The sequence below is a fragment of the Perca fluviatilis genome, chromosome 22 (assembly GCF_010015445.1).
Source record: "Perca fluviatilis chromosome 22, GENO_Pfluv_1.0, whole genome shotgun sequence".
Lineage (NCBI taxonomy): Eukaryota > Metazoa > Chordata > Actinopteri > Perciformes > Percidae > Perca > Perca fluviatilis.
In genome coordinates this window covers 20,220,934-20,246,644 of record NC_053133.1, presented here as the reverse complement: position 1 = coordinate 20,246,644, position 25,711 = coordinate 20,220,934, and the positions used below count along the sequence as shown (strand labels likewise).

At 40.8% G+C, this 25,711-nt stretch overlaps 1 protein-coding gene across 1 annotated transcript in view; it reads right to left on the bottom strand.

The window, feature by feature from the left end:
• Window positions 1-22,944, bottom strand: part of LOC120552326 (protein disulfide-isomerase TMX3-like) — a 36,701-nt gene extending 13,757 nt beyond the window's left edge. Inside the window, exons 1-13 of the mRNA XM_039790266.1 lie at window positions 22,823-22,944; window positions 22,515-22,572; window positions 21,947-21,986; window positions 18,447-18,570; window positions 17,305-17,350; window positions 14,734-14,814; window positions 14,203-14,302; window positions 13,339-13,416; window positions 12,888-12,954; window positions 8,273-8,371; window positions 4,181-4,238; window positions 3,920-3,973; window positions 1,101-1,157 (exon numbers count right to left, since the gene is read on the bottom strand). Of these exons, the coding sequence (XP_039646200.1) occupies window positions 1,101-1,157; window positions 3,920-3,973; window positions 4,181-4,238; window positions 8,273-8,371; window positions 12,888-12,954; window positions 13,339-13,416; window positions 14,203-14,302; window positions 14,734-14,814; window positions 17,305-17,350; window positions 18,447-18,570; window positions 21,947-21,986; window positions 22,515-22,572; window positions 22,823-22,856 (896 nt within the window). The 5' untranslated portion in view covers window positions 22,857-22,944. The remainder of the gene's footprint in view (window positions 1-1,100; window positions 1,158-3,919; window positions 3,974-4,180; window positions 4,239-8,272; window positions 8,372-12,887; window positions 12,955-13,338; window positions 13,417-14,202; window positions 14,303-14,733; window positions 14,815-17,304; window positions 17,351-18,446; window positions 18,571-21,946; window positions 21,987-22,514; window positions 22,573-22,822) is intronic.
• Window positions 22,945-25,711: the final 2,767 nt, after the last annotated feature.

The following is a 25,711-nucleotide window of genomic DNA, read 5'->3' as shown; positions in this document are numbered from 1 at the left end:
CTCTGTGCATTTGGTGAAAGCAGGGGCAGCCTTACGCCAGACAGACCGCTGCCAGAACACAGTAATCTCTGTGATGACAGAACGAGGGATAAAAAGCCATCAGATTTATTTCCATGGCTCTCCTAAAGGAGAGAATTAGTGGACAGTGACAGGCCAGGATTTCATTCCTCAAAGGAGGGCAATTAATGCCGTGCTACAGCAGCCAAACTCAGTCCTGTAAAACCCGACAAATACATATTGTATCTACTCGTACAAAATTGGGAAGGCTAATCACCTCCTTTATCCTTAAATATAAACACCGTCTGTCTAATTTCAGCCATGCACCGGGAGTCTGTTCTTTGAATGTCTTCCTATTTCCGATGCGACTCCTATACTGTACTCACTGACACACTTTTAATTACACAGGGTTTAGGAGACCATGTCTGCTATAATCTCCCTTATACCAACAATAATATGCTAAATTTAAAATTACATCCTGCAGCGGTCTATTACGCTGGGAGATCCTTACACAAACACACACAACATTATACAAAGACACACACAATTAGACACTGTACATTGGTAGATACAAAACAGACACGCCAACTGTTACAGCTCTGCTGGCCTGTAACACTAGCAGGGTTCTGTCTAATTAAAAGTGTGGGATGTCAGTTGCAGGGCCTCTCCGAGAAAGACACACCAACAAGCAGGCCTAGGCGCAAAGCTACAGCAGCAGGGCTCTCTGAATCGTTAGCGCGGCTCTTTGACAAGCCATTAAAACACGTGACCGCCATAGATTTAATCCAAGCATATATCCTTATCCGTAAATTCCTCATAGATTCCTTTCACTATCCTTCACTCGCAGAAGCAGATTTGCAGGAGCTGGTGTGCTTTTTCGTATGCATTAGTGCATGATGGTAGGGGGGTTACAATTTCCAAGTGCACTAAAAAAGAAATGAGTCTGTCTGCGTAATTGACTTCTCCACAAGAGAGCATCTCTAAATGGCAGAGGGCGGTATTACAAGTCAGTCCAGACCTGGATAAGTAGCTGACAGAAGGTAATATGAGGTAGAGAAAAGAGGAAGATGAAGAGAGAGGTGGGCTGGATTTGAGACACTCACCCCATAATGAGGCTGTTAATGTAGTCATTCCCATCCATGTGGCCAAACTGGAAGTCCCTGGAGAGATGAAAGAAAAATCAGTGGCATAAGAAAGTGAAAAGCAGTTAATCAAAATCAACATTCAATAGCGCAAAATGAGCCTTTTTTCTTGTCTCAGTGGATTGCACAAAACTGGGACACCAACACACTGAATGGAATTGCATGTTTTTTTTTTTTTGCTATGGAAAACTGGGATTTTGTCACTGCAGAAAGAAAAGAATATCCTCAAAGCTCTGTCCTGTGCCGTCTCCCGTTTCTCATCATCTTTTCCCACCACAGAAAAGACTCAGGTGATTTATCTGAAAGATAAGGCACGAGGAGGAATTCAATTTGTTTCTCATTGTGCTCCACTATGTCTGAGTAGAGTGTATTGTGGGTAGACTAGGGAAGGGGGCGTTTGCACAAGTCCAGGATAGCCAGTGACTACCACTGAATAACTGATTATGGGGGGCCTCTACATATATATTATATTCATATTGAATTACAGCTACATCTTGCACGTTTGTCCTCTGGGTGTTACAAAATACTGCCTGCGCTTATGAACGACCAATTATGAAGAGCCAGAACTAAATAATATATGGTTGCAATATAAAAATCGGTCTGTGTTAGTGATAATTTGTCTGACGATAGTGGGCCAAACTGGAAATAAAGCTCAAGTAACAAAAAGTCAGTTTGGAACTTTCTCTCTGAAAGCTGTAGCAGTGGGAATTATGGATCAGACACCGCTAGAAGAGAATCTACATGTTTTAAGACTGAGGGAGGGAGTGTTGAGATACACAAACCGTAATGTGGAATAGAAATTCCTTTTTATTTTATTATCAATACTTGGTCTATAATCTAAATAGTTACAGGTCTGTTTTTGGGATGTATTTTTTAGAACAGACAGCCAGCAAAGATCCAGATATCAGGCTCTTTAGCTGCTAAATGCTCCACCAGCTGGTCGCTAACTAGCAACATCTATCGCATGTCTGTCCATCCAGGGAGAGGCCTCCATCCTCAGTTGCTCTTCCTGAGGTTTCTTCCATTTCTTCCCCCCGTTAAAAGTTTCTTCTTTTTTTGGGGGGTTCCCTAACCAAAGCGAGGGTCTAAGGACAGAGGGGGTCGTATGCTGTACAGATTGTGAAGCCTCTTGAGGGAAAATTTCTGATATTGGGCTTTATAAATAACATTGACTTGCTATGGCGCTCTGTAGAGTTGAGGAGAACTGCAGACTCCAGTGATAAATCTCAGTGTTCGTCACTTCGAATGGCATCTTTCACAATACATAATCAATCAATTGTAAACATAAAAAGATGAGCAGCTTCAAGATGTTCTTTCAACAGAAGAATCCAGGTAATTTATGGATAAAGTCTGGTGTGCAACGGGCACATAAAAGACAATAATGACTGGTGCAGAATTTCAACCCAACCCACACCCACTTACTGATGAAATCAGACTTTCCCACAAGTGTGGTTTGCGCACATGTAGGCATGTGTCTTTGCCCCCACACACACACCCACACCCACAGACACACACCACACACACACAGTAGCTCCCTCTGAGATCTACATTCATTGTTCTGTCAAAATGCTACAAATGGTGGGGGGAGCTGACCGCCACAAAATGTATTACTGCATCAAACTGAATCAGCTCATCCAAACGTCAGTCAGCTCCATATGATCTGTTGACTCTATGCGCTGCCGCCGCCCACCACCGGGGGCGTCACTCGAGCTCGTGACTTGTAATTACAAGTAACGTTTAGATGCGTCAGAACACTGCAGGCAGCTCTGATCTCAGTGGGGATTCTCAAACTCAAAAGTCTTCAAAAAATATAGTAGTGTGGCAGATAGTAGTCCAAACGCTGATAGGGATGTGTGTAATTCAATCAGTCCTAATGGGGGCGCCTGGAGAGGGAGAAACACTTTGATCATGGCGGTTTGAGATACTACTCTTCAATGAAAAGCAGAAATCTATCTGATGGAAGCTACATGGTGAATGATGGGGCACAGTGTGGAACTTAAGCACACCATAATGATGAAAATGTGAGACTTTTTATTTTTTATTAATCCCTTTAAGGAAATCCTCTTGTCGCCAAGCCGCCGTACCGGGAGTGATCAGAGATAAGGGTCAGCTACAGAACAGCGATCTTAAGAGCTGATTTGGAGTCACGCCACTTCAGTGAAGCATGTTTGCTTTAACCAGTGTCCTCCAGCTAAAAAGGATGACCTGCCTACTGCACTTACTAAATCACCTGCTGTACACATACAGCAATTGTTTCAGGAGCCCTGTGTTAAACATTTTGGGTGTCGGTGCTCTTGCATCATCTCTGTTTTGAACCATCTTTCCTCCCGACCTTTCCAGTCCACTAACAGCGAAAATAACAAGAACACATTTGTGAAATTACACGTGTGAAGTGCATGCATTTCCTCTTTGTATTCTGCGCCTAGTTTAATTGGTTCCTCTCCAGTAAAAGAACGGGTCGAACAAGGCGGTACGTAACACAAACACCCCGTCCCAATTGTTAATGCACAATTGGAGCCGGGAAAAAAACAGAAAATTATGCATTAATAAAAAACCAAGCTGAGATTTTGACTGACAGCTGAAAAGAACACCTATATTTGGAAGCTGACATTTTGCATAATTACCTTTCTACTGAACGTCAACGAGAACAGACGTGCCCCGACAAAGGCATAAACTTGCTTGTGAATAGGCAGGCGGCGCTCCCCAGTGAGTGCACCATTCTCGAATAAATGTATAAATTGGATATTCATCTTTGACCTCATCGTGTATCCGTGCCTTACCTGTTAAAATGTTCCCTGTATTCCTTCGCCACCCTCTGAATCAAGGCCTTTAATCTAAAAGCAAATGAGAAGAGAGTGAAACACCACATGAGTGGGGAGTTTAACCTTTATTTAGAACGATGCCTGTAATTTGTGGGAAGATCCAAACAATAACAGCGAGTCTTATCTTTATCTGAAAGCTCTGCACTTGAGTGCAACTATAGTGGTAACTGTTGGGAGTAATTTATATAGAGCCATGCATTTTTTTTGTGTTCTTTGTACCTGCCACTCTCCTCTGTGGGGTCCTTCTCATCGATGACTGCAATCGCGACCAATTTGCCTGAGGTGGCAGACAGGGATTACAAATCACAATCACAATCACACACACACACACACACACACAATATAAGGCGGAGAAGACAATGACAGGCAGATAAGAGGCTGTGGAGGAGACGAATCACCTCTCAACCGCGGGAACGAAAAGAAAGAGGCAGCAAGAGTGCTTTATTCATTCATCACTCAAAACATTAAGCTAGCTTAGGCTTTCTACTTGGTTGAACAGGAAACAAGTGGTCACTTTCTGGTTGAAGAGCTATTTCAGGCCATTCAAAACCCAAACCCACGACACGACAAATAGGTCTACTTAAAAAATAAAACTGTTACACAACTTAAAAGGTCTGTTATTCAGACTTGTATTGGTTTGAGGCCGGAAACCCCTTGTCGCTGGGATGAGAGTGCCAGCCTGCCCCCTGGTGGTCACTGATGGTTGTTATGTGGCAAGGTTGAGGTTACGTAAAGGCAGTGGACAGCCCCGGTGGTGCCATGAAAAGGAATAAGATTTCACACGCAGAGACAGATTGTTGGATAAGATGTGGGAGAGGAAGTTAAGCCACATGAACTATTTTTTAAATGGCTTGTGCAGTGAACAATAGTTTATGTATGTTTTACTTTGTGTTTTTTTCTGCAATAATTCTTCATGTGAAAATATGCATAATCTTTGTGGTGCCTAACTAGGTGCACAGAATCCACTGCTGATGTAGCTGCATCATTCTTTTGTATATTGTCAGAAAGAAATTGATTAATTCTGCAATGTTGCTAAACTACGGGACCTCTAAGCCAAGTGTTTTCGACTGAAGGAAATGCCACAATCTCAGAGGGGACTACTTTCTCGTAAGTCACCGTTTATAAGTTACTTATAAGACATTAGATAACTAATGGCTTAAGTTTGTTTTTTTTGGGGGGGGGGTTTCCGCCTTTTTTGACAGATAAGAGTATAGAAATGGAGCAGAGAGAGGGGTATGACGCCAAGGCTGGAATCGAACCTAAGACGTGACCAAGGCACTCCCTAATGGCTTAAATTACAGTTATTGGTAATGGTTACTGATGATTTACAGATCGATAAGCCATTCCATACAAAGTTGACCAGTTTATAAATCATTTCTGTGTGATAATAATGTAGTTAATATGCTAATAAACGGTTATTAAATACTCATAGGTTTTCACTTTCTAATAGCTAGACATCAAGTCTATGAGGAAACATTAATTAAGTTATTTATAAAGGGTCACAGGCTATAGTTTCAAGTTCTTCTGGTAAAAGCTTAAAGAAAGAGCTATTAGCACTCACAACCTTCACTGTGAAGTGATGTAATCACATTTACAAGACATCCATCTAACAACTTGCACGCATCATATTTCTTGTGTCTTAAATCCAGTGACGTTATGCAGAAAGTACTTTATGGGCCAAATGTCCGAGAAAATTCACACCAAAAGCTACCATTTTTATTAGTTTATTTTGGTGTGACTTTGACATTCTTTCACTGTGCATTTGTACAGTACTTTGGATGTTAAAAGTATGCAGTGTAGTCTCTCTTTTAAAAGGGGTTGTTTGTGATAGACATACTATCCACTCTCTGCCCCTGAGGAACAGCCTTCCAATGTTCCTGCACACCACAAAAAAACCTGTTCTGTCAAATAGATGTTGTTTTCAATACGCCACTTATCCTTACCTCTGTTTGTGTTCTGTCCCTTACGTTTTGACCCATAAATAGATCCAAATTACAGCTATACGGAGACTATTTATTGATTTTGGTCACACTGGTGTTTAAACATGGGAACATAGACGTGTGTGGGACGAGGCTTTTAGAGCATTACAATGTCACTCCACCACCCCACAATGAGTCCAAGGGCATGAAACTTGAAAACTGATTGAAAAGCCTTTAGAGACAAGGCTGGGAGATTCTATACTGTTTTCACAAATGTACTTCGATCTAAACTCTAAGTTATTGCAACAGGCTGAAGCTACGGACTGTGCTGTCTTTAATTAGTCACATAGTGTTTATCCAATTAAGGTGCTTTAGAGACAATTTTGTGTTCAGAACTACAGACTGCACATTTGGTATAAATTGGTTAAAAACTGACTGTAAGCAGCAAAAAATGTAAGCAAAATCCAACCGCGGAGCGTCACTGATCTCAGTCAGCTACACATAAAGAGGTAAAATACTGCATCTAATATTAGAAAGCACAGCTTTCTCTGCACAGAGCATCAATTTACTGCAGTTTGAGAGCCAGTTTGTATTTCACTGTGCTGTGGGAGAGAAAGTGTGTGCACATTTGAGCAACTTGGTCTACATCTAGAGGGAAGTGACTTTCCTATCTTAGCCCCGCCACACAATTAACGCTGATATTGTTACAAGGAAGATTCGACAAGAGCAGCTCTAAGATGTTTGATGTTCAATTATGAAGTCATCGTGTGGTAGATTTGATATTCAGGGGTGGGAAGCTAAATATGAGGGGGTTTTGAAATGTGTGACATAGCATTAAAGAGGCAGGCTGAGTAAAGCTGTGTGCTGATGCACTTTTCAAATGATATGTGCTGGTAATCATTCTGTAATTTAAAAGATGTTGACGATCGACTTTGGCTCCATAATCATTAAGAGTAAAATGAGCACACAAAAAATTTAATCTACACTTAAGAAAAAAAAAAAAAAAAAAAACATGCTCACGATTACCAAAAATCACAATTTATAAAGTTTCAAAATAAAATGGAGATGAAACAATAAGTCGATTGAGCGGCAGAGAACGAATCTGCAACTATTTTCCTACTGTCAGCTTCTCAATTATGTGATCATTTCTTAGATTTTTGTCTTATGTGATAGTAAACTAATATACACTCACCTAAAGGATTATTAGGAACACCATACTAATACCGTGTTTGACCCTATCCTATCAATATGGGCCAACATTTCTAAAGATGCTTCCAGCACCTTGTTGAATCAACGACACAAAGAATGAAGGCAGTTCTGAAGGCGAAAGGGATCCCCCACACCATTACACCACCACCACCAGCAGCCTGCCCAGTGGTAACAAGGCATGACGGATCCATGTTCTCATTCTGTTTACGCCAAATTCTGACTCTACCATCTGAAGGTCTCAACAGAAATCGAGACTCATCAGACCAGGCAACTGTCCAATTTTTGGTGAGCTCATGCAAATTGTAGCCTCATTTTCCTATTTTTAGTGGAGATGAGTGGTACCCGGTGGGGTCTTCTGCTGGTGTAGCCCATCCGCCTCAAGGTTGTGCGTGTTGTGGCTTCACAAATGCTTTACTGCATACCTCGGTTGTAACGAGTGGTTATTTGAGTCAAAGTTGATCTTCTATCAGCTTGAATCACTCAGCCCATTCTCCTCTGACCTCTAGCATCAACAAGGCATTTTCGCCCACAGGACTGCAGCATAGGCTACTGGATGTTTTTCCTTTTTCAGACCATTCTTTGTAAACCCAATAAATGGTTGTGTGTGAAAATCCCAGTAACTGAGCAGATTGTGAAATTCTCAGACCAGCCTGTCTGGCACCAACAACCATGCCACGCTCAAAGTTGCTTAGATCACCTTTCTTTCCCATTCTGACATTCAGTTTGGAGTTCAGGAGATTGTCTAGACCTGGACCACACCCCTAAATGCATTGAAGCAGCTGCCATGCGATTGGTTGATTAGATAATTTCATTAACGTGAAATTTAACAGGTGTTCCTAACAATCCTTTAGGTGAGTGTATATTTGGGTTTTGGGCTGTTGGTCAGATAAAACAAGACACTGTTTTTTCTTGTGTACTGTTGCTCCAGGGCTCCCTTGTAAAAGAGATTTGACTATCTCAATGGGACATCACCTGGTAAAATAAAGGATAAATAAAAAAAAATAAAAAAACATTTGAAGATGTCACCTAGAAACTTGGAAAAGTATTTATTGATTCCGAAAATAGTTTGTTGAAGTCCCAAAATTAAACTATACCAATGTAATATGATTGCTATAGAAATGTGTTATGTTATTCGGAAGAGTAAAGAACATATTATGGATGACAACTTTTAAGTATACGCCACCTGTTTCCCCGAGTTCATATAGTGTAAAGCCGTCAATCTGAAGGTATCCTTGGAAGCGCTCCTTGTTCACCCACGATGACAAACTAGCATCTTCGTACTCTGCAACACAAAGAGACAGAATCTTGCAGAAGCAGAAGCACAAAGTCTACATTCAGGACACAACCGGTTTATATTAAAACAGTGTATTGGTGCCTGGATTATAAGAAAGATCAGTGTTTACCACCTGTACGCTCACTAGGGAATAAAGAGCGGGACACAAGTTCAGCATTCACAGACAGAGGTCAGTTAAACAATGAACAGAAAGAGCAATTTGGGGTCTGAAACAGCCAATGGATTGTGAGTCAGAGCGAGCAGATTGGGAATCAATCCAGAGATAATCAATCAAATGTATCAGTTTGGTTGTCAAGACATAAATGAAAGGGCATTTTGTTCAGTCTAGATTGTCTACAATAAGCATTCATTTCCTATTTATCAAATAACCGGTTGTCAGATATTTAAAAAAAATAAATAAACAAACATGCAATTTTCAATCACAATAGATGCTGATGATTTCTGGGATGCTTGCTCACCTAACCTCATTTTCACAGCTATTATGCCTTAAAAAAAAAAATAAAAAATGAAAACACATTTGGTTTGTAAAGGATTCTTCACGCGTACGTACATTCATTTTCAGGACACAGTTTTGGCAGATTCTTTACACATTTGGAGCGAATGCATAATTCAATAGTTGCATTAGGCAACAACAACAAAAAGATAAGAGTGTAACAAATAAAAAAATAAAAAAGTGAAAAGTGAAGTAAAATAAAGGATTGCTTCCTGATTGTGAACCACGTTGTTGTTGTAACTTTAACATCTGGAGGGAACATGCAAACGGGAACCAGCGTCTGTCCCTGGAGGGTTTAAACCGGGTGTAGCGAGGCTGCTTAAACAACACAGTTTTCTCCGGCTGACGGAGGCTACGGGATGCTCATAATTGATGTCAAATGTAGCTGGGACCTCATTATGGCATGTTAATAAGTTATCGTGACCTTTCTGCTACTATTACAGTAATTACAACCACACTGATGACTTTAACATGGTTCTTAAGCTGCTCCCCTAAACGAGCTGGGAGCATGACAACCTAAAGCCTGAACACGCTTTTAAACCCCCGAGGTTGTAGCTTAAACCAGACTCAAAATGACCTTAATGCAACGCAATCTATTTCTCAGTGTTGCTGCTGTGCAAAAGGCAGATTCGTTGTTAAGGCTGCTGACTCAGTCAGTATGGCAGACATTCCAGAGAGTTCTTTCCACAGATGTTCTGGCTTTATAGACAGCATGCCTGACTCCCCCAGAAGCTTGAGAGAGAGAGAGAGAGAGAGAGAGAGAGAGAGAGAGAGAGAGAGAGAGAGAGAGAGAGAGAGAGAGAGAGAGAGAGAGAGAGAGAGACCCCATACTGGGCTTGTACAGCCCGATGAACCTCCACACTGACTGAACCTGCTTCACCTTGAAACAAATTAGAGCTGCTCTCTTCCTGGGCGCCAACCTCACAATCACCACACTGCCCTACAGGAGCCTGTCAGCCCTAGAGTTCACACAGCGGGAGACAAGAGAGAGAGAAAGAGATGAGGGGCAGGAGGGGGAATAAAAACAGACAGTAGGTGGAGTAAAGGATGATCCAGTGTCAGAGTTTTGAGGGCAGGGAGGACGGAGCTCTGACACGTTTCAAGGATGAAGGTTAATGGCACAGAGGACCATCGTGATCAATGCAAATAGCGCAGAAACAGAACCAGGGGGAGAAACGTAGAAGAAAGGGAGAGGAATAGGAAATATCAAAGATAATTCAAACAGGGTGAGACCCAGATGGAGGCAGATGATGAAAAGATTGGTGAAAGCAAGCACGTCTTACTATATACAAAAAGAAAAACCTTAAAAGATAAACGATGAAAATGGTTGAGCTAGTTGCCAAAAAAAAGAAAGAAAAGAAAAGGGATGGGAACTAGTGTGGAAGAAAAGTCAAGGGATCCACCAAGGTATTACAGAATATAGCTGGGACCTCAGTTCATCCTTTCTGGACAATTAATGTTTTCAAGGCAATCCATCAAATAGTTGCAGAGATATTTCACTCGAAAACCACAAATGTGAACAATATGGTTAGCCTGACAAACCAGACCCACATCAAATCTGCAATGGAAAATGCCAGGTTGAGTCGAGCCAAACCGAGTAGAGCTAGTACTAGCAGTGGGTAAGCTCCATAATGGCTGCGAAGATATTTCAGTTTAGACCGTAGACCGACAGACCTAAACTAAAACTAACTGACAAAATAACTGGATTATGATACAGTGGGGATGTAAAAGTGTGTGGGAAATAAGGTCAAAATGTCACCATGTCATCCACACTGACCTTGTCGTCTTTGTCAATTCAAATAACCGATGAACTGAATACTTTCCATGTGTGCCGTCACAAAATGTCATCAGCGCGTTATCTTTTTAAGTGTGATCTCATCTCGTCAATGCATTCATGGACCGTTAATACGCCTGTCATTTAAGTGCTCCCAATAAACACATGCAAAACAAGTGCTACCTCACAGCTGGCTAGGTTATGTGCCTTTCCATACAAGGAGTGGCGAGTCCAAACCATAAACCACTGAAAAGATTACAGAGTATTAACACTCACTATTAACATTCCTGGCGAGTGCAAAAATCACACCGTGTAGACAAACATACATCCCTAATTATACTTTTCTGTCTTCTCACAGCACTAACATGTAGCCCAGTAGATTTCACTGCACATGATGAAGCACAATAAAAATGCAGACCTGTACAGCAGTATGAAACTGAGAATTTGAGCTATTAAATATGTATGAGCCTCTGTGCTGTACCATATTTTAACAGCGCTCTTCAAAAGGGATGCTGCCGTTTGTGATGTGTACTAAACCAATCAAAGCCCATCGATATGTCAAATATCATTTTACACAACGTGAGCGGCCGTGTTTGGACAGCGTGGCTTCGCTTAATGGCATCTATTGTTTAAAAACAGAGTCAGAAGTCAGAGCTAAGCAACAAGAACAGTAGATGTGCTCTGAATTTCTAATACGCATTTTGAATCTGAATAACAACATTCATACAAGAGGGGAGGTGATAAAAGTTGCTTGTATATTCTGAGAATAGACAAGCCTCTGTAGCTGGCAGATACACAATACAGCTAATAAAAAATATATGTTATGTGTATGTTATACATCCAACACACTTTAATAAATGTCATAGTGTGACATAAAAGTGTCACTGGGTGCCTATGCAAAGGTTTAGCCAAATAACTTTCGATAAACAAAGTGACAGAACATCATGCAAATTGAGTGTCAAAAAAAACAAAACAGAGGCGCCTCAGTTTAATTTATACCCTAATCCGACATCCAGTCAGTGGACATTCAGTGACACCAGTCCTCTGATAGATAGCTGGAAAGAAACCAGATGCTGAGAACCACATATGGTAAAAAAAGAAAACAACTTTCTCTAATGCAGAGTGCGGTAATTTCTTTCTTGCTGTCATTGCAGGTAAGTGCGTATTCAAAATTTTTCATCCATTTTCATCTACAAAAAACAATAATAAGAGCGTTTTCCCTCAACAATTTCCACAGGCTTGAAGGGGAAGAAGAAAGGAAGGAAGGACACAACCATGTCATTTTGCCATGCTGCTCCCCTTCTCAGACCTTGACGTGCTTAACATGCCGTCACCATGGCAATGCTAGACATTTGCCACATCCTCCGTATCAAGGTCCTGGAGGACTCTGCAGAGTGTGGAGTTTTTGTCATTAAGGTCTTCTGTGGCGAGCCTCTCCTGCTGCGATTCTGGTGCAGGAAGCCCCCCTTCTGTAATGGTCAGGTGGAGCAAACGGATATGAACTCGCCGACGGTGGCGGAGGTGGATTTTGTACTCCGGGCGCTACACCGTGCACCGAACCTGCCCAACAGCCACTACTGGGGCCCGTTTGTGTTGTCATTGTGCCTTGATGCGCTTCCTTTCCGTTTCCGCCTCCCAGCACGGGCCCACAGCAGCAGCAAAATACAAGACATCATGGAGGAATGTGGTGAACTCACGTTGTTGCGGTGAGAAACAGAAGAAGAAAAAAAAAAAAGCAGCTTCTCTAAACCTCTTGTGTTACTATGAACCTTTTGTAGAGACTCGACGGCTGCTTCAGTGACTCAATTCTTGGCTTTAAATGACTGTATATACAGTACCAGCTCTGCACTGGTTTCTTTGGCCTCAACTGTGGTCTCTCACGCCCATCCACCCTGGCCGGCTATGTATGTCCACCCAAAGACAAACCGCCACAACATCACTGGCTTCACCGCACACACAATAGCGGGCAGAGCCCTGGGTGCTTTATGATGGGCCAGGCACACCATAACTCAATGTGGTGAGGAAGATGAAAGAACAGCAGCAGAGACCAGAAAACTAGAGGAACACAGCTAGAGAAAACAAGCATCGCAGCAAAGGAAAGAGGAAAAAGTCTGGGAGCAGTACACAGAGTGCACCCTACTGGCCCCCTTTAACATGTTCTTACGCCTTTTCGTGACTAATTGAACAAAGCTACCCCAAGAAAACAGTGGATGAAGACAGGGTAACACAATACTCACCATCATAGGTAAAGTAGGCCCCATCCTTAAAGACCACAACCGCAGGAAGCTCTGGCAAAGTTACCGACTGTTGAAAACACAAAAAAAATGTTATTCAAAACCAAGTTCCATAAATCATTTTTACTCTATGAATGTATTTGCACCTGCAGAGTGTGGGACAAGACTGTTGGTATCATAGCTTTGCAGCAAACGGTGAAACTTATACTGTTTTGCATAATGCAAAGACAGCATGCAGGCCTGGTGTCTGTATGTGCAAGTGTGGGAGGACAACTAAAAGAATGTAATTATATTTACTTGAATCTAGAAAATACAGCATGGAAAGAAACATCAACTGGTTGCACACCACTCAAGAGTATCAATAACATATGATGACAAAAATATATATTTTTTTATTCTAAGTGATTTTACTATTTTTCTAAAATTCAAAAGGGATGCAAATTCAAAGCGTTACCTCTGGAAAGACTTCCTCTGGAGCCGAGAAGAAATATGTGTAGACAATGAGCTCAGAGGCAACGTCGTTGTACTTCTCCTGCAAAGCAAACAAGTCTTTCAGCATGGACACAGTAGCTTTCCAATAGTAGAGTGTCTAATATATTAATATTATATCGATATCGTGATATGAGACTAGATATCGTCTTAGATTTTGGATATCGTAATATTGTGATATGACATAAGTGTTGTCTTTTCCTGGTTTTAAAGGCTGCATTACAGTAAAGTGATGTACTTTTCTGAACATACCAGACTGTTGTAACTTATATTATTTGCCTTTACCCACTTAGTTATTAGATCGACGATGATTATTTATCAAAAATCTCATTGTGTAAATATTTTGTGAAAGCACCAATAGTCAACACTACAATATCGTTGCGGTATCGATATCGAGGTATTTGGTCCAAAATATCGTGATATTTGATTTTCTCCATATTTCCCAGCCTTAAGTCAGGTTATTATTTATTTGTGTGCGATTTCACTCCAACTCTGTTCTATTATTTGCCCTTTCCCCACATTACTGATGATTATTTATCTAAAATCTAAGTGTGAAGATATTTTGTGAAAGCACCATTTATCAAGCCTAGAATATCGCCGCAATATCGATATCGAGGTATTTGGTCAAGAATATTGTGATGTTTGATTTTCTTCCTATCGCCCAGCCCTAGTCTAACAGTTGTAAAGGCTTGTAAAGTCACTTCAAGTTATTACGCACAACCTATTCCTTGTTGCAACAGCAGCAGAGCTTCTATCCTTCGATCAATACACAGTTTTAGCATTGTAGCTCTGAACAAGCTGGGTGCTTAGAATTCAAACCGGTGCTTACTTTGAGGGGAGACTCCCCGCCGACATACACAAAAAGCACATCATGTCGTTTCATCATGTGCTCGAACATCTGCTTGCTGGGAAGTGCCCTGACGGCCGGTCTGGAGAGGGAAATGCAACACACACACACACACACACACAAGTTCATTTTAACAAGTGAAGTCACATTCAGCACAAAAATGGCACACTAATGCAATCACGGATGCAAAAAACTCCAACATTCTCTTCTTTATTTCTGTGCTGGTGGCACCACCCAGTGGAGACGACTTAAAGCCCTGAAGTCCGTGCCAAGCTTTTGATCAACCCCTCTGTCACGGATCTAGCTTGATTTCCCTCAAGGAATGGAAAATCTGTCAGGCACAGTTGATACAGTGGCCTAAACTGGAGCATCAGACGGGGAAACCCATTGAGCTATAAAATAAATATGGCCTGCACTGATAAGCTTGCTTGGATGATTCGTATTAGTAAAGGAAGTTCTATGTATGCATCAGTTTCATGTCATTTGTTTTTGAAGTGGGGATTGAAGGCTTACCCTGCCACCCTGTTGGCAAACTCTACGATATCATCTTTTGTCCTTGGTCCCTTGTAATTATAGGCAAGATCACCCTTTAACCTGAGGAGGAGAGGCGAAAGCAAAACAAGGGTGAAAGGCTGAAGGCTAAATGTGAAGACATTCATGTGAAAATAAAATGGAATTCAATTACGTGACATTGAAATTTGCATTCAGCATATCGGTTTGTCTGAAAAACTTCATTCAGTGAGCAAAAGGGAAAGAATAATACAGTAGAGGCAAAGCTCAAACTAATTAGTTTGCTTAATCAATGGAGAAAAAAATAATCACCAACTATTATGGCATTCAATTATTGTTCTTGTTGTTTAATCAAGCAAAAATGGCAAAATATCAGTTACTTCCAGCTTCTCTAATGTCAACATTTGCTGATTCTCTCCGTTTTATACACTCCTTGGCCACTTTGTTCGGTACGCTTTTCTAATCCTGGTTAGGTATTAGACTCCTGTCGGCCCCCAGAAAAGGCTGAATTATTTGTGGCATGGATTCAACAAGGTGCTGAACATTGATGCTGCAAATCTCCCATTCCACCACATCCCAAAAGGTGTTCTGTTGGATAGACTACCAACAAATGAATAACTATCATTGGAAACAGAATATCTTTGGGTATTGGACACCTGGGACTCTCGTTCTTTACATTTCATAGACTAAACAATTATTAAAACAGGAAATTTGAATCTGTCATCGATGCTCTCGTCAAAGCCACCAGACTATTGACAAAATAGTAATTTTACCTCACAGAACACAGGAGTTGCTGGTCTACCGCTGCCTCAATCGGTTAGTTAGGAACTAACAAACAAACAAACTAACCAACCGATGTCCTGTGAGGTAAAATGACTGTTTTTGTCAATGGAGTCTGGTGGCTTTGACGAGAGCATACAAAACGGCTGTCTGACGGCAAGGTAAAGCTGTATATGTAATATAGCATATACCTAAAATGATATCGAATTTGTTTGGGTGGCTAAAATACGCTTAGCTGCTGCCCCCATCAGCAGCAGTAGATTGTTTAGCTGGAGTGCCTGTCCTCCTGCCTGCTTTTTCAAACTGGGGGAGTGCCGACCGCCATCTACTGTTGTTAAGTACCTTTTACAACCCAACTTCAAAAAGTCCCTGCCTGACTTCTGAGCATGGCAACAACAAGTTGTTCTGATGAAACAGCAAAACAATGCATCTTCATCCCAAAGGTCAACTTAATCTAAATCTCGTACCTCTCATCCTAAATGAAAAACAACAACAAATGACTGTAACTAATTGAGTTTTCAGCCAAAGAAACCGCTCGAGTCGAGCTCCTTCAAGAAGCAGAATGCATTAAGGATTGCCGAGGTTGCATCAGCCCACAGAGCTTAATGAACTCAGGGGGAGCTGGAACTCTAAATCAAGTCTCCTTCTGTCACCAAGGGAGGTATCTGGTGTTCTTCGATGGATGTTTCATCACTTGCTTGGTTTAATGTTTTGACCCCTGCCGTGATCCTGTGGCAGCTTCCCAAATGAGCTTGATGAAACTAAACGGGGAGCCCATAATGGCAGTGTGCAGATAAATGATTCTGTTTCAAAAACATAGAGGAAAGTCTGCTTTGGAGTACGATCATTTCTCTAAAGTCAACATGAGCTCGGCTGCCGAGCCGCTGGCGTCGACCTAAATTCATCAATTTTATATGAAAAAATAAATACCAATTGCACTTCAAGAAAAATGAAATGTCACACTGTTCACATGGGGAAACAGCATTGAACACTCTTGATTTGTTAATCAATAATTCACAGGATATACTTAAGTGATTTGGGACATACGTGAGAAAAGAAAAATACAAGAGGCTAATTTGAATTGCAAAAGCCGATTTTAAAACACAATTTATTGCCCACGCAACGTATAATTAACAGCATCCAGGAGTGCCAAAAAAAACCTAATAAAATGTAAGTCCAAAGAGTGTGAACAGTTTGTCACTTAGTTATGCCTTAAGGAAGCAGCAACAACACCTTGTTCCCTCCTGAATTAGTCATTTAACGGCATCTCAACACACCAAACCTCTATGGGATAAAAAAAGACGACATTGGGGTAAAAGGATCCTGATAATAACACACTACAAATTTAAGTAAAGACATTCATACAATATAGTATAATATAACACCAAATTACAGCCTCAACAATTACTGTACAGTTGAATCAATGCCTCTCTGACACAAGAGCTTAACAAATACTTAACACTAGAGGGTTCACAGAGATAGTGAAATCTGCAGATATACTGTATTAGACTAATTATCATTCTGTGTCCAGACCCTGTAGGTCGGTACAAAATTCAATAAGCCTTTTAATCTCATATGGATTTTTAAAGCCTATTCAAAGCTGCACTGAGTGGTAAAGAAAATTACAGCAATTTAAAAAAAATATATATATATAATGTATGATTACACAACGTTTCAAATCAAAGTATAACATCTTTGGCTTTTAAGTTCAAAATGACCTTTAAATTTACATGAAAGTTGAGACAGGGGTAGGTTGAGCTATATCTGATGTACAAAGCTTAAATTGTCACTTACAGTTTTATTGTCGGGTAACCACGGACACCGAACTCTGATGCCATTCCTGCAACATAGAAAACAAATATACAGCAAAACAATTATCGTCAGAACCATCTATCCTGTTCTCATATTCTCTTTCTTGACGATTGTTATCAGTTTTCTCATCTAACTCTCTCACGCCGCAACAGAAGCTACAAAGCCAGGCTAAGCTAAGCCAACTGGCTGTTAGCTGTAGCCTCATATTTAAGGGACAGCTAACGAGAGTGGTCACATTCTAACTCTCATCTGAAGGGACGTGTCCATTGTCAGCGTCATATCCCCACTTCCCATTCATTCCTACGGGAGCAGCCGTGCAATGCATTTTGGTAGCGTTGCGGGGACTCAACTAGCAGGGCGACGGGTCAACTACAATCTAAGTGCATTTCCAAACATTTTTTTACTATTCCTTTAAAAAGTCCTGTGAAATATAAATAAGGTTGCAGTCTGTCAATCAATGTATTAAACCACACGTGTCAAACTCAAGGCCCGCGGGCCAAATCCGGCCCCTTGCTAATTTTGATCCGGCCCCTATCTACATTTAGGTTCACAAAACATTTTGGCCCACCTACTTTTTGTCACTTTTCACAATTTTTTTTTTTAAGCTTTTTCCAACCGTTTTTGGCATTTTCGTCGACCAAACTGTAAGTGAGAAGACTATATGAGACATGCAATAATTCAGTCAAAGATATTTTACTTTTCCAATGACATAAAAGCAATACACTCTATGTCTGGCCCTTGATATGATTCTTATTTTCTAGTGTGGCCCTTAGGGAACTTGAGTTTGTCCATGGATTACTCCTCAGGCACGGCATGCATCATTTAATGGATGATTATTGTGTATTTACTCATAACACTCATCTTTCTCTGTATGATTATTATGGTAAAAATATATCATAATATTGAGATATTATGATAAAGTCACAACAACAAAAAAAACTAAATACACCTTTAATATTGTTTACGGGAGCTTTCAATAAGACCAGAAAGCCTTTTCACATACAGGCATCGTCATGTTGTTCATCAACACAGTCAATTAGTTTGCTCTATCTTTGTCTCCAGCACATGAAATAATCACCTGGGGACAAACAGGCTCCAAGGTAAGACCTTCATCATTAACTCACCAGAGTAAGCAGTGGCATCCATCTTTCCCACGCGGACCGGCGACCCAGAGCTCTTCAGCTCCACTCCCACATCATGCCATACTGGCTCGAGTTTTTTACAGTAGCCGCACCACGGCGCATAGAACTAAAAAAATGTTCAGGAGAAGGAAGCAATGTTTAGATCGTGTGCAACATATTGTCACCATTATGTTTTATCATTATTTGTACAGGTTTGGTTTTTTTAAACAAATTTCCATTATTTCCATTTCATCTTACACCAGAGATACTACATTGTCACTACAGCTACTACTTACATTGAACAAACGTTGCCCTTATTTGAAAGTACGCCAACTAGATGAAATACTTGGTAGTGGTGTTGTTTAATGGTGTGTGCTAAAATGGATTGAAATGATTGTCTTGCCTCTTTGTGTATATGTCCTTGAGCTTTGCTTGTGCTGTGTTGTTGCCACTATTGTACTGTGAAAGACTACCTGATATTGTGTATAACTTCTGGAATGGATTCTTTACAGTAAGTACAAAACAACAACAATGGAAACATTCAAAACTTGAGACGTATTGTTCATGGCAGTAGCTGGGTTCATTTGAATGCACTGATGCGAAGTAGGATCAGATGAAGGGCTATTTAGGACACCTCTTAAACCTGCAACAAATGATTTGTTGGCCAGCAGAGACAAGTTGTGAACACAACATTGACATATCTTTTAAGTTGATATGACGAACTTAACTTAACAAACAGTAACTTATTTACACGTCCAGCAGTTACGGAGCAACATTATCATTTATTTGGAGTCATTTTTGTGTCCACTTTGCGAATGTAAGCCTATTCACTGCCAATTTTAGCTCTGTTTTTGGTAGTCTCGCTTTGCCAGACCTTCCTCCACAGCATTCCGGGATGGGAGAAAAACGTGCTCTGGTTAATTAGCATTTCTTTAAAGGGGTGATAGAATGCAAAACCGATTTTACCTTGTCATAGTTGAATAACGACAGTTTGGAGGGTAACTAGGACATACATAGAACCTCAAAATCCCATTGATACCTCTTTCCTCCGCAAATCTCACAATTTGAAACTGCCTCTGAAAATGGGCGAATCTCAACAAAGCTGGAAGTTGACGTCAACCTCCCAAATCCTCCTCATTTGGCTCAACCTTCTATCTTTGTAACGCCCCAAAATTTACATACTAGGCCACTAACTGATCTGAGGTCAGTTAGTCTTCTAAATCTAGGTCGTGCAGATCTCTGCTATTCCATTACAAAATTCACTTCTGAGACTTTTTTATGTGAGAAATGTAAAGCTCAAATATGGGCCGTTTTATGAAAATTGATGAATAATTGCAAATTTGGTAAGTCAGTGTCGGACTTTACGAGCTCCACAATCTGCTGAGACAGGTGGCAGCTGCTGGCCGGGTTTGCTGCCTTCCCTGTCGGCCTCTCCCCCTTCACAGACACCCTGAGGTGGAGCTCTGTCAGGATCTCCCACACAAGCTGCGCTGTGTACTTTAGAAAAGAAGAAAGTTTGGAGGTTTTGCAAGGATATTGAAAAAGAACCACGGTCGGAAATGCAGTGTTCCAGACTGTACAACGGAATAGCCTACTGGCCCAGAGAAAAGGGTTTAGAACGAGTATATCGGACGAGAGGGAGTTAACGATCTAACGCAGCGCTGCAGAGGCACTGGCAGAGGACAGGCTTGCAGGGGTTCACTCTCCTCTCCCCGCCTTACTAGCTACGAGGTGAGTTGTGATTCTTTGGTGGAGGTTTTTTTATGTCGCAAGAGTAACGTTACAACAACACTATAGTTATAATGAAAGTGTCGAAACGTTTTTATTTTGTCTCGGCTGTTTTAGCCGCTGCGGCTCGCGCCTGGGCATGTAACAGACAGTGAGTCTGTGTTTGTGTGTGTGCGCTGTGCAGCGGTGTGTGTGTGTGTTTTGAAATATGAGACCTGCTGTATCGTCTCCGTATCGGCATACCATATTTGGAAGAAAAGCTGTCGTTCCAAATAGAGCCAAAACACAGGGATGCATAAGGGCCAAAAAAAATATCAACCAAGCCATTTTCAGCCCAACCATTGTTAAATACCCTATTAGGAGACCATAAGGAACAGTGTGAAATACCCTATATAATCATTCTATCACCCCTTTAAACCAGTTACAATCACAACGGAGGAGCTACAAAATAGCCTCGGGAAGGAACTTGCTTTGGTGGAACGTGTGTACTAGGGCTGCTCCCTCTTAGTCGATTAGTCGACTAATCGGTCGTTTTGGTCTTAGTCAACTTAGATTTCTTTAGTCGATTAGTCATGTTTTATGCTTTTTTCATGCTGAATGACTTATTTCCAAGAAACGTATGAGCACATCTCTGGTAAACACAAGAATTAAAGTGGTGCTTTTGCATGACTCTTTGCGGAGAAACTCAGATTTACAGATCTGTCGATTAACTCAACTAATCGATTAGTCGATACAATTGAATGAGTGTTAGTCGACTAAGAATTTCTTCAAATCAAGCACAGCCCTAGTGTGTACCTTCAAAAGTTGTTTTAGGCGTGCAACAGAAAACCCAGATTGGACAGATAGTCTAGCTAGCTGTCTGGATTTACCCTGCAGAGATCTGAGGAGCAGTTAACCATAGTCCTCAGAAATCCACCGGAGTTTAGAATGCCAACTCAAAGATTGCGGAAGGTAAAAAAAAAGTGAAATCCGGCGGAATTTCCGGAGACAACGGAGCAATGCCGGAAGTGGAACATCGTGGATATGGACTATGTTTTTGGTCTCCACCAACTCCTGAGGGAAGCATCCGTCACTTTAGCTGCTAAATGCTCCACTATGCTCACCAGCTAATCGCAAATGGTGTCTGTTTGCTGTTTGGTGCTGAGCAGGTATTGTATAGTGGGTTTATTGTCTATCGTTTTGACATTTTTGTTGCAAACAGACTACTTCTGCTAATAACAGGACTGACAACAGCGGTGAGACTAAACCCTATATGTGCTTTAAAGCCAAAACTATTAGACTAGGCTGCAGAGTTGGCTGATAAGGCTAATTTAGTTCCAATTTGAACTTTGTGAATTAAACTGTAAAGTATTCCATAATTACTCAGTTCTGAACACGGAGTGTGTATGAGAAATCTATAAATCATCTATAAAACCATTTGACACAGTATTGAACTGCTGCAACCCAAACTAGGAGTGAAAGCAGCTTTGGTGCTCGAGCTTGATTTGCTTTTATGGACCCAGACACAAACTCTGATATAAACCCCTCCGAGCCCCCTGGCTTTGTCCGGCATGCATGACTTCTCATTCTCTAATCACAAACACAGAGGACAGTCTGCACACCCCCTCCGGCCCCCGCCCTCCTACATCCCACCACGACTGCTGCCACTTCCGCAAGGGATGATCCGGGAAAGTGGCGTGCTGTATATGAAGTAAAGCATAGCTGAATGGACCCAGACTTAGTTTATTTGTGTGTGTGTGTGTGTGTGTGTGTGTGTGTGTGTGTGTCAGACTCACATCAACCAGCCAGATATCATTCACTCTGGTGTCTTTAAATCTAAAAGAAATAATGCCAGAGCAGACAGAAGAACAATTACTGTTCAAGTTATGTGGATATGAGGGTAATTATCTTAAGGAAGTTGCAGAAAAAGCCCCCCTACAGTAATTACAAAAACAGACTCACAAACACAAAAAAACACAAGAGACTAAATCTCTACAGATTTCCCACCACAGGCATCCAATTAAAAAAGCACTGTGCAACTGGAAACCGGAGAACTTTGTTCTGATTTACACAACCCTCTGTTTAATTACAATCATGTAGCACTTTGGAAAAAATGTGATGAACCCTTAAAAATATGGTTACAATGCATAAAATGCAAGTTAGAAAAAAAAATTAAAAATAGACAAACTTGATATATGCTTCTCCTCCAACAGAGAAGAAGTAGCTAAGCACTGAACTAAACTCTGATTTGTACCCACATCAAGGCTGTTGGTAAATCGTTATTCGGAAGTTGCATTGCATGAGCACGTTATAATGTCACAGCAGCAGGAAGGTGAAATATTGAAGCAGGGGTGCATCACTTACGTGTCATCTAGATCTTCAACAAATGCAAGCGCGGCCGAAGACAGGAACGCCGCTAGAACTGTAACATTAACACAGGAATTAAGATGTTATTTTAACGTCAACGAGAGCTTTACAGTCTCTCTTCTCCAGCCCTCTAGCCTAAAACCTCATGACTGAAGCATCCCCAGGCTAAAGCTCGTCCTGCTAACACGAGCATCAGTTTCCCTTCACAGTTTGGACAACAGGCGCTTTAAGGGTCATTTTAACAGATGCTGTGATGACAGGTATGGTGTAGCATTAAATGGATATGAATAAAAAAGTGAACGTACCGCCACAAATCAGGGAAGCTTTTACTTCTGCCATGGCTTCGAGTGGAGACAGCAAGCAGGAAATACAGATGCTAAAATCGAGCCAGCTTGCGCATGCGCGGGGTTACGCAGACTGCCGCCTGCTTCAGACACCAACGGCTGAACGTTTGTTCATAAAAATGAAAGATTATATTGTTGACTAAAACTAATCATACTATCAAAATTTGAGTTTAAAAATGTCATTTTGAACATGATAAATAGAACATTAAACCTATTGAGTATATGTTGTAAAGTTACGACCATTTCACTGGATTTTTATGTGGATTAAAATAATATATAGACTATAATAGACTTTCAAACTTATAAATACAAAAAAGTAGCTAATACAACTGTCAAACTGTACTGTGAACTCTTTAAAGAGGAATACTGTAGGCAATGATTTGTTTCTAAAAATAATTTTATATTATTAAAGTTTGTATCATAGACTGTGGTATTTATCCCATTTCTATTTTTTTTATTATATTGTTTAATTATTTATTTAAATTCTAATTCTTGTTTCCCTGTCCCATAATTTTGAGTACATACATTTGAATGTTTTTCAAAAAAAGATTGACAAGGCAGCTGCATATTATTTACTGTTAAGTCCAACAACAACTAAATTAAGTTGTTTCCCATATTTTGACATTTTCAAACATATCAGAGCATTTTTTTTTAACCAGGAGCTAAAAAGACCATCATAAGAAATTAATTAAATTTATATTTTGCTTTTTTTTTGCAATCAATCATATCTTTATCAGACAATAAACTGTATTTAACTGTATTAAATTATGTCACAATGATACTATAACTATAGCATAACTGTTGATACTCACCACAAGGTGGCGCTCTAAGATCATCAAAACGGGCAACTGGCCAAATACACTGACTATGTCCATTACCTACTGTAGGTACATTTAGTAATACTCCATTACAAATACAGTCCTACATTCAAAATAATACTTGTAAGCAAAATGTGCTATGTAGGTATTAAAGTACTCCATATCTACCACCCTCTGTGCATTGTGTAGCTGTGTGTCCTGTAGCCCATCAAGTGCACACAACAGTCAAAACATGGCAGCTTCATTATATACCAGGAGACCCAGGCCAGAAACCAACCAATACAATATAAACTGAAATAATAAACGTAATCAAACTAGACTTGTTAATACTTAATGATGCAGGACCCAGTTTAGCTGATTTACTTTAGTGGCACAAATATATAAATTTTCCAATTGACATGCAGTGAACCCTAGGGCACGTTCAATCATTTTCCGTGTTGAACGACATGTTTCCTCTGAACGGTGTGAAACAGCGTGCAACGGTTTTGAGATATGTTTTCTCTCGTTTGGTGGGTTGTCTCCCTATCATTTATTGGCTGTGTCATAGGTGATACCCAATCAGCAAAGAATGTATGTAAACTCCTCCTCCTCCTCTTCCTCCTCCTCCTCCTCCTCCTCCTCCTCCTCCTCCTCCTCCTCCTCCTCCCTCCTCCTCCTCCTCCTCCCTCCCTCCTCCTCCTCCCTCCCTCCTCCTCCTCCTCCTCCCTCCTCCCTCCTCCTCCTCCTCCTCCTCCCTCCTCCTCCTCCTCCTCCTCCTCCTCCCTCCTCCTCCTCCTCCTCCTCCTTCTTCTTCCTCTTCTTCTTCGGCTGTGGTTCAGGTGGTAAGAGCGGTTGCCTACTGATTGGAAGGTTGAGGGGTTCGATCCCTGGTCCTGCAGTTCCATGTCAAAGTGTCCTTGGGCAAGACGCTGAACCCTGAATTGTTCCTGAGTGTAAAATGTTTATCTGATGAGCAGGTGGCACCTTATCCTCGGCCACAGTGTATGAATGTGTGTGAGTGGTGAATGGTGCCTCTTTGATAGCCTTTAAGACAAAAGCGCTATATAAATACAGTACTTTCACATTCTTCTTCTTTAGGGTTTTATAGCAGTTGGCATCCCATATGGTGCATTACTGCCTCTTGCTGGTACTCACCGTCAGCTATTATATCCCATTACAACTTTTTAATTAAACCGGGGTTTTTCAAAATTGAAATATATTTTTTCCTCTCTTCTACGGTGACCCCACTATCAAGCGCAACTTTGACCCTGATTTCCACTTCTCCTAACTTTTGTAGTCCTGCAACCATGACCCTTCTTATACTTGCTGCATGAAATCAGGACATGCTCCACTGTTTCCTTCTCTTCACACTGACTGCAGTGCCCAGTTGGGTGTTTTAAACCCAGAGCTTCTGAGGCCCCTGAATGTTTGGGCCCCCAGAGCAGGTGCCTGTTTTGCCCTGTTGGTAATCCAGCCTGGCTCATTAAGCAGGCAGAATGGCCCCTGTTCTATCATTTCATATTGATATCTAAATCAATACTTGATTGTTATTATTACATAAGCACATGTAAGCAGCAATTTAATGTAGCTTTCAACAAGGAGGGACTGCTATTTTTATTTTACATATGTTTTGTATTATAAATTGTAAGATGACCGTATGTTTTGTACAATTCATCTGTAATATAACTACAGTAGCTGTCAGATGAATGTGGTAGAAAGAGAACATTTTCCTCTGAAATGTAGAGAAGAAGAAGTACTGTATAGGCATAAAATGGAAATACCCAAGTAAAGTAAAGTTACCTTGAAATTGTACTCAAATACAGTACTTGAGCAAATGTACTGGCCTCTGGACCACTAAATGTATTTCCATCATCAATTCCACACACAAAATATCACATGGACATTTCTTTTATTGGAAACATATGTTTCGAGAATAATAATAATAATAATTTGTATCTAATACTGTCTGAATAGCTTTAAAAACATTAACACATAAACTTCATTTTCAAAATTAAGATTATCTTCATTCAAACCTTTTTACATATTTACACAC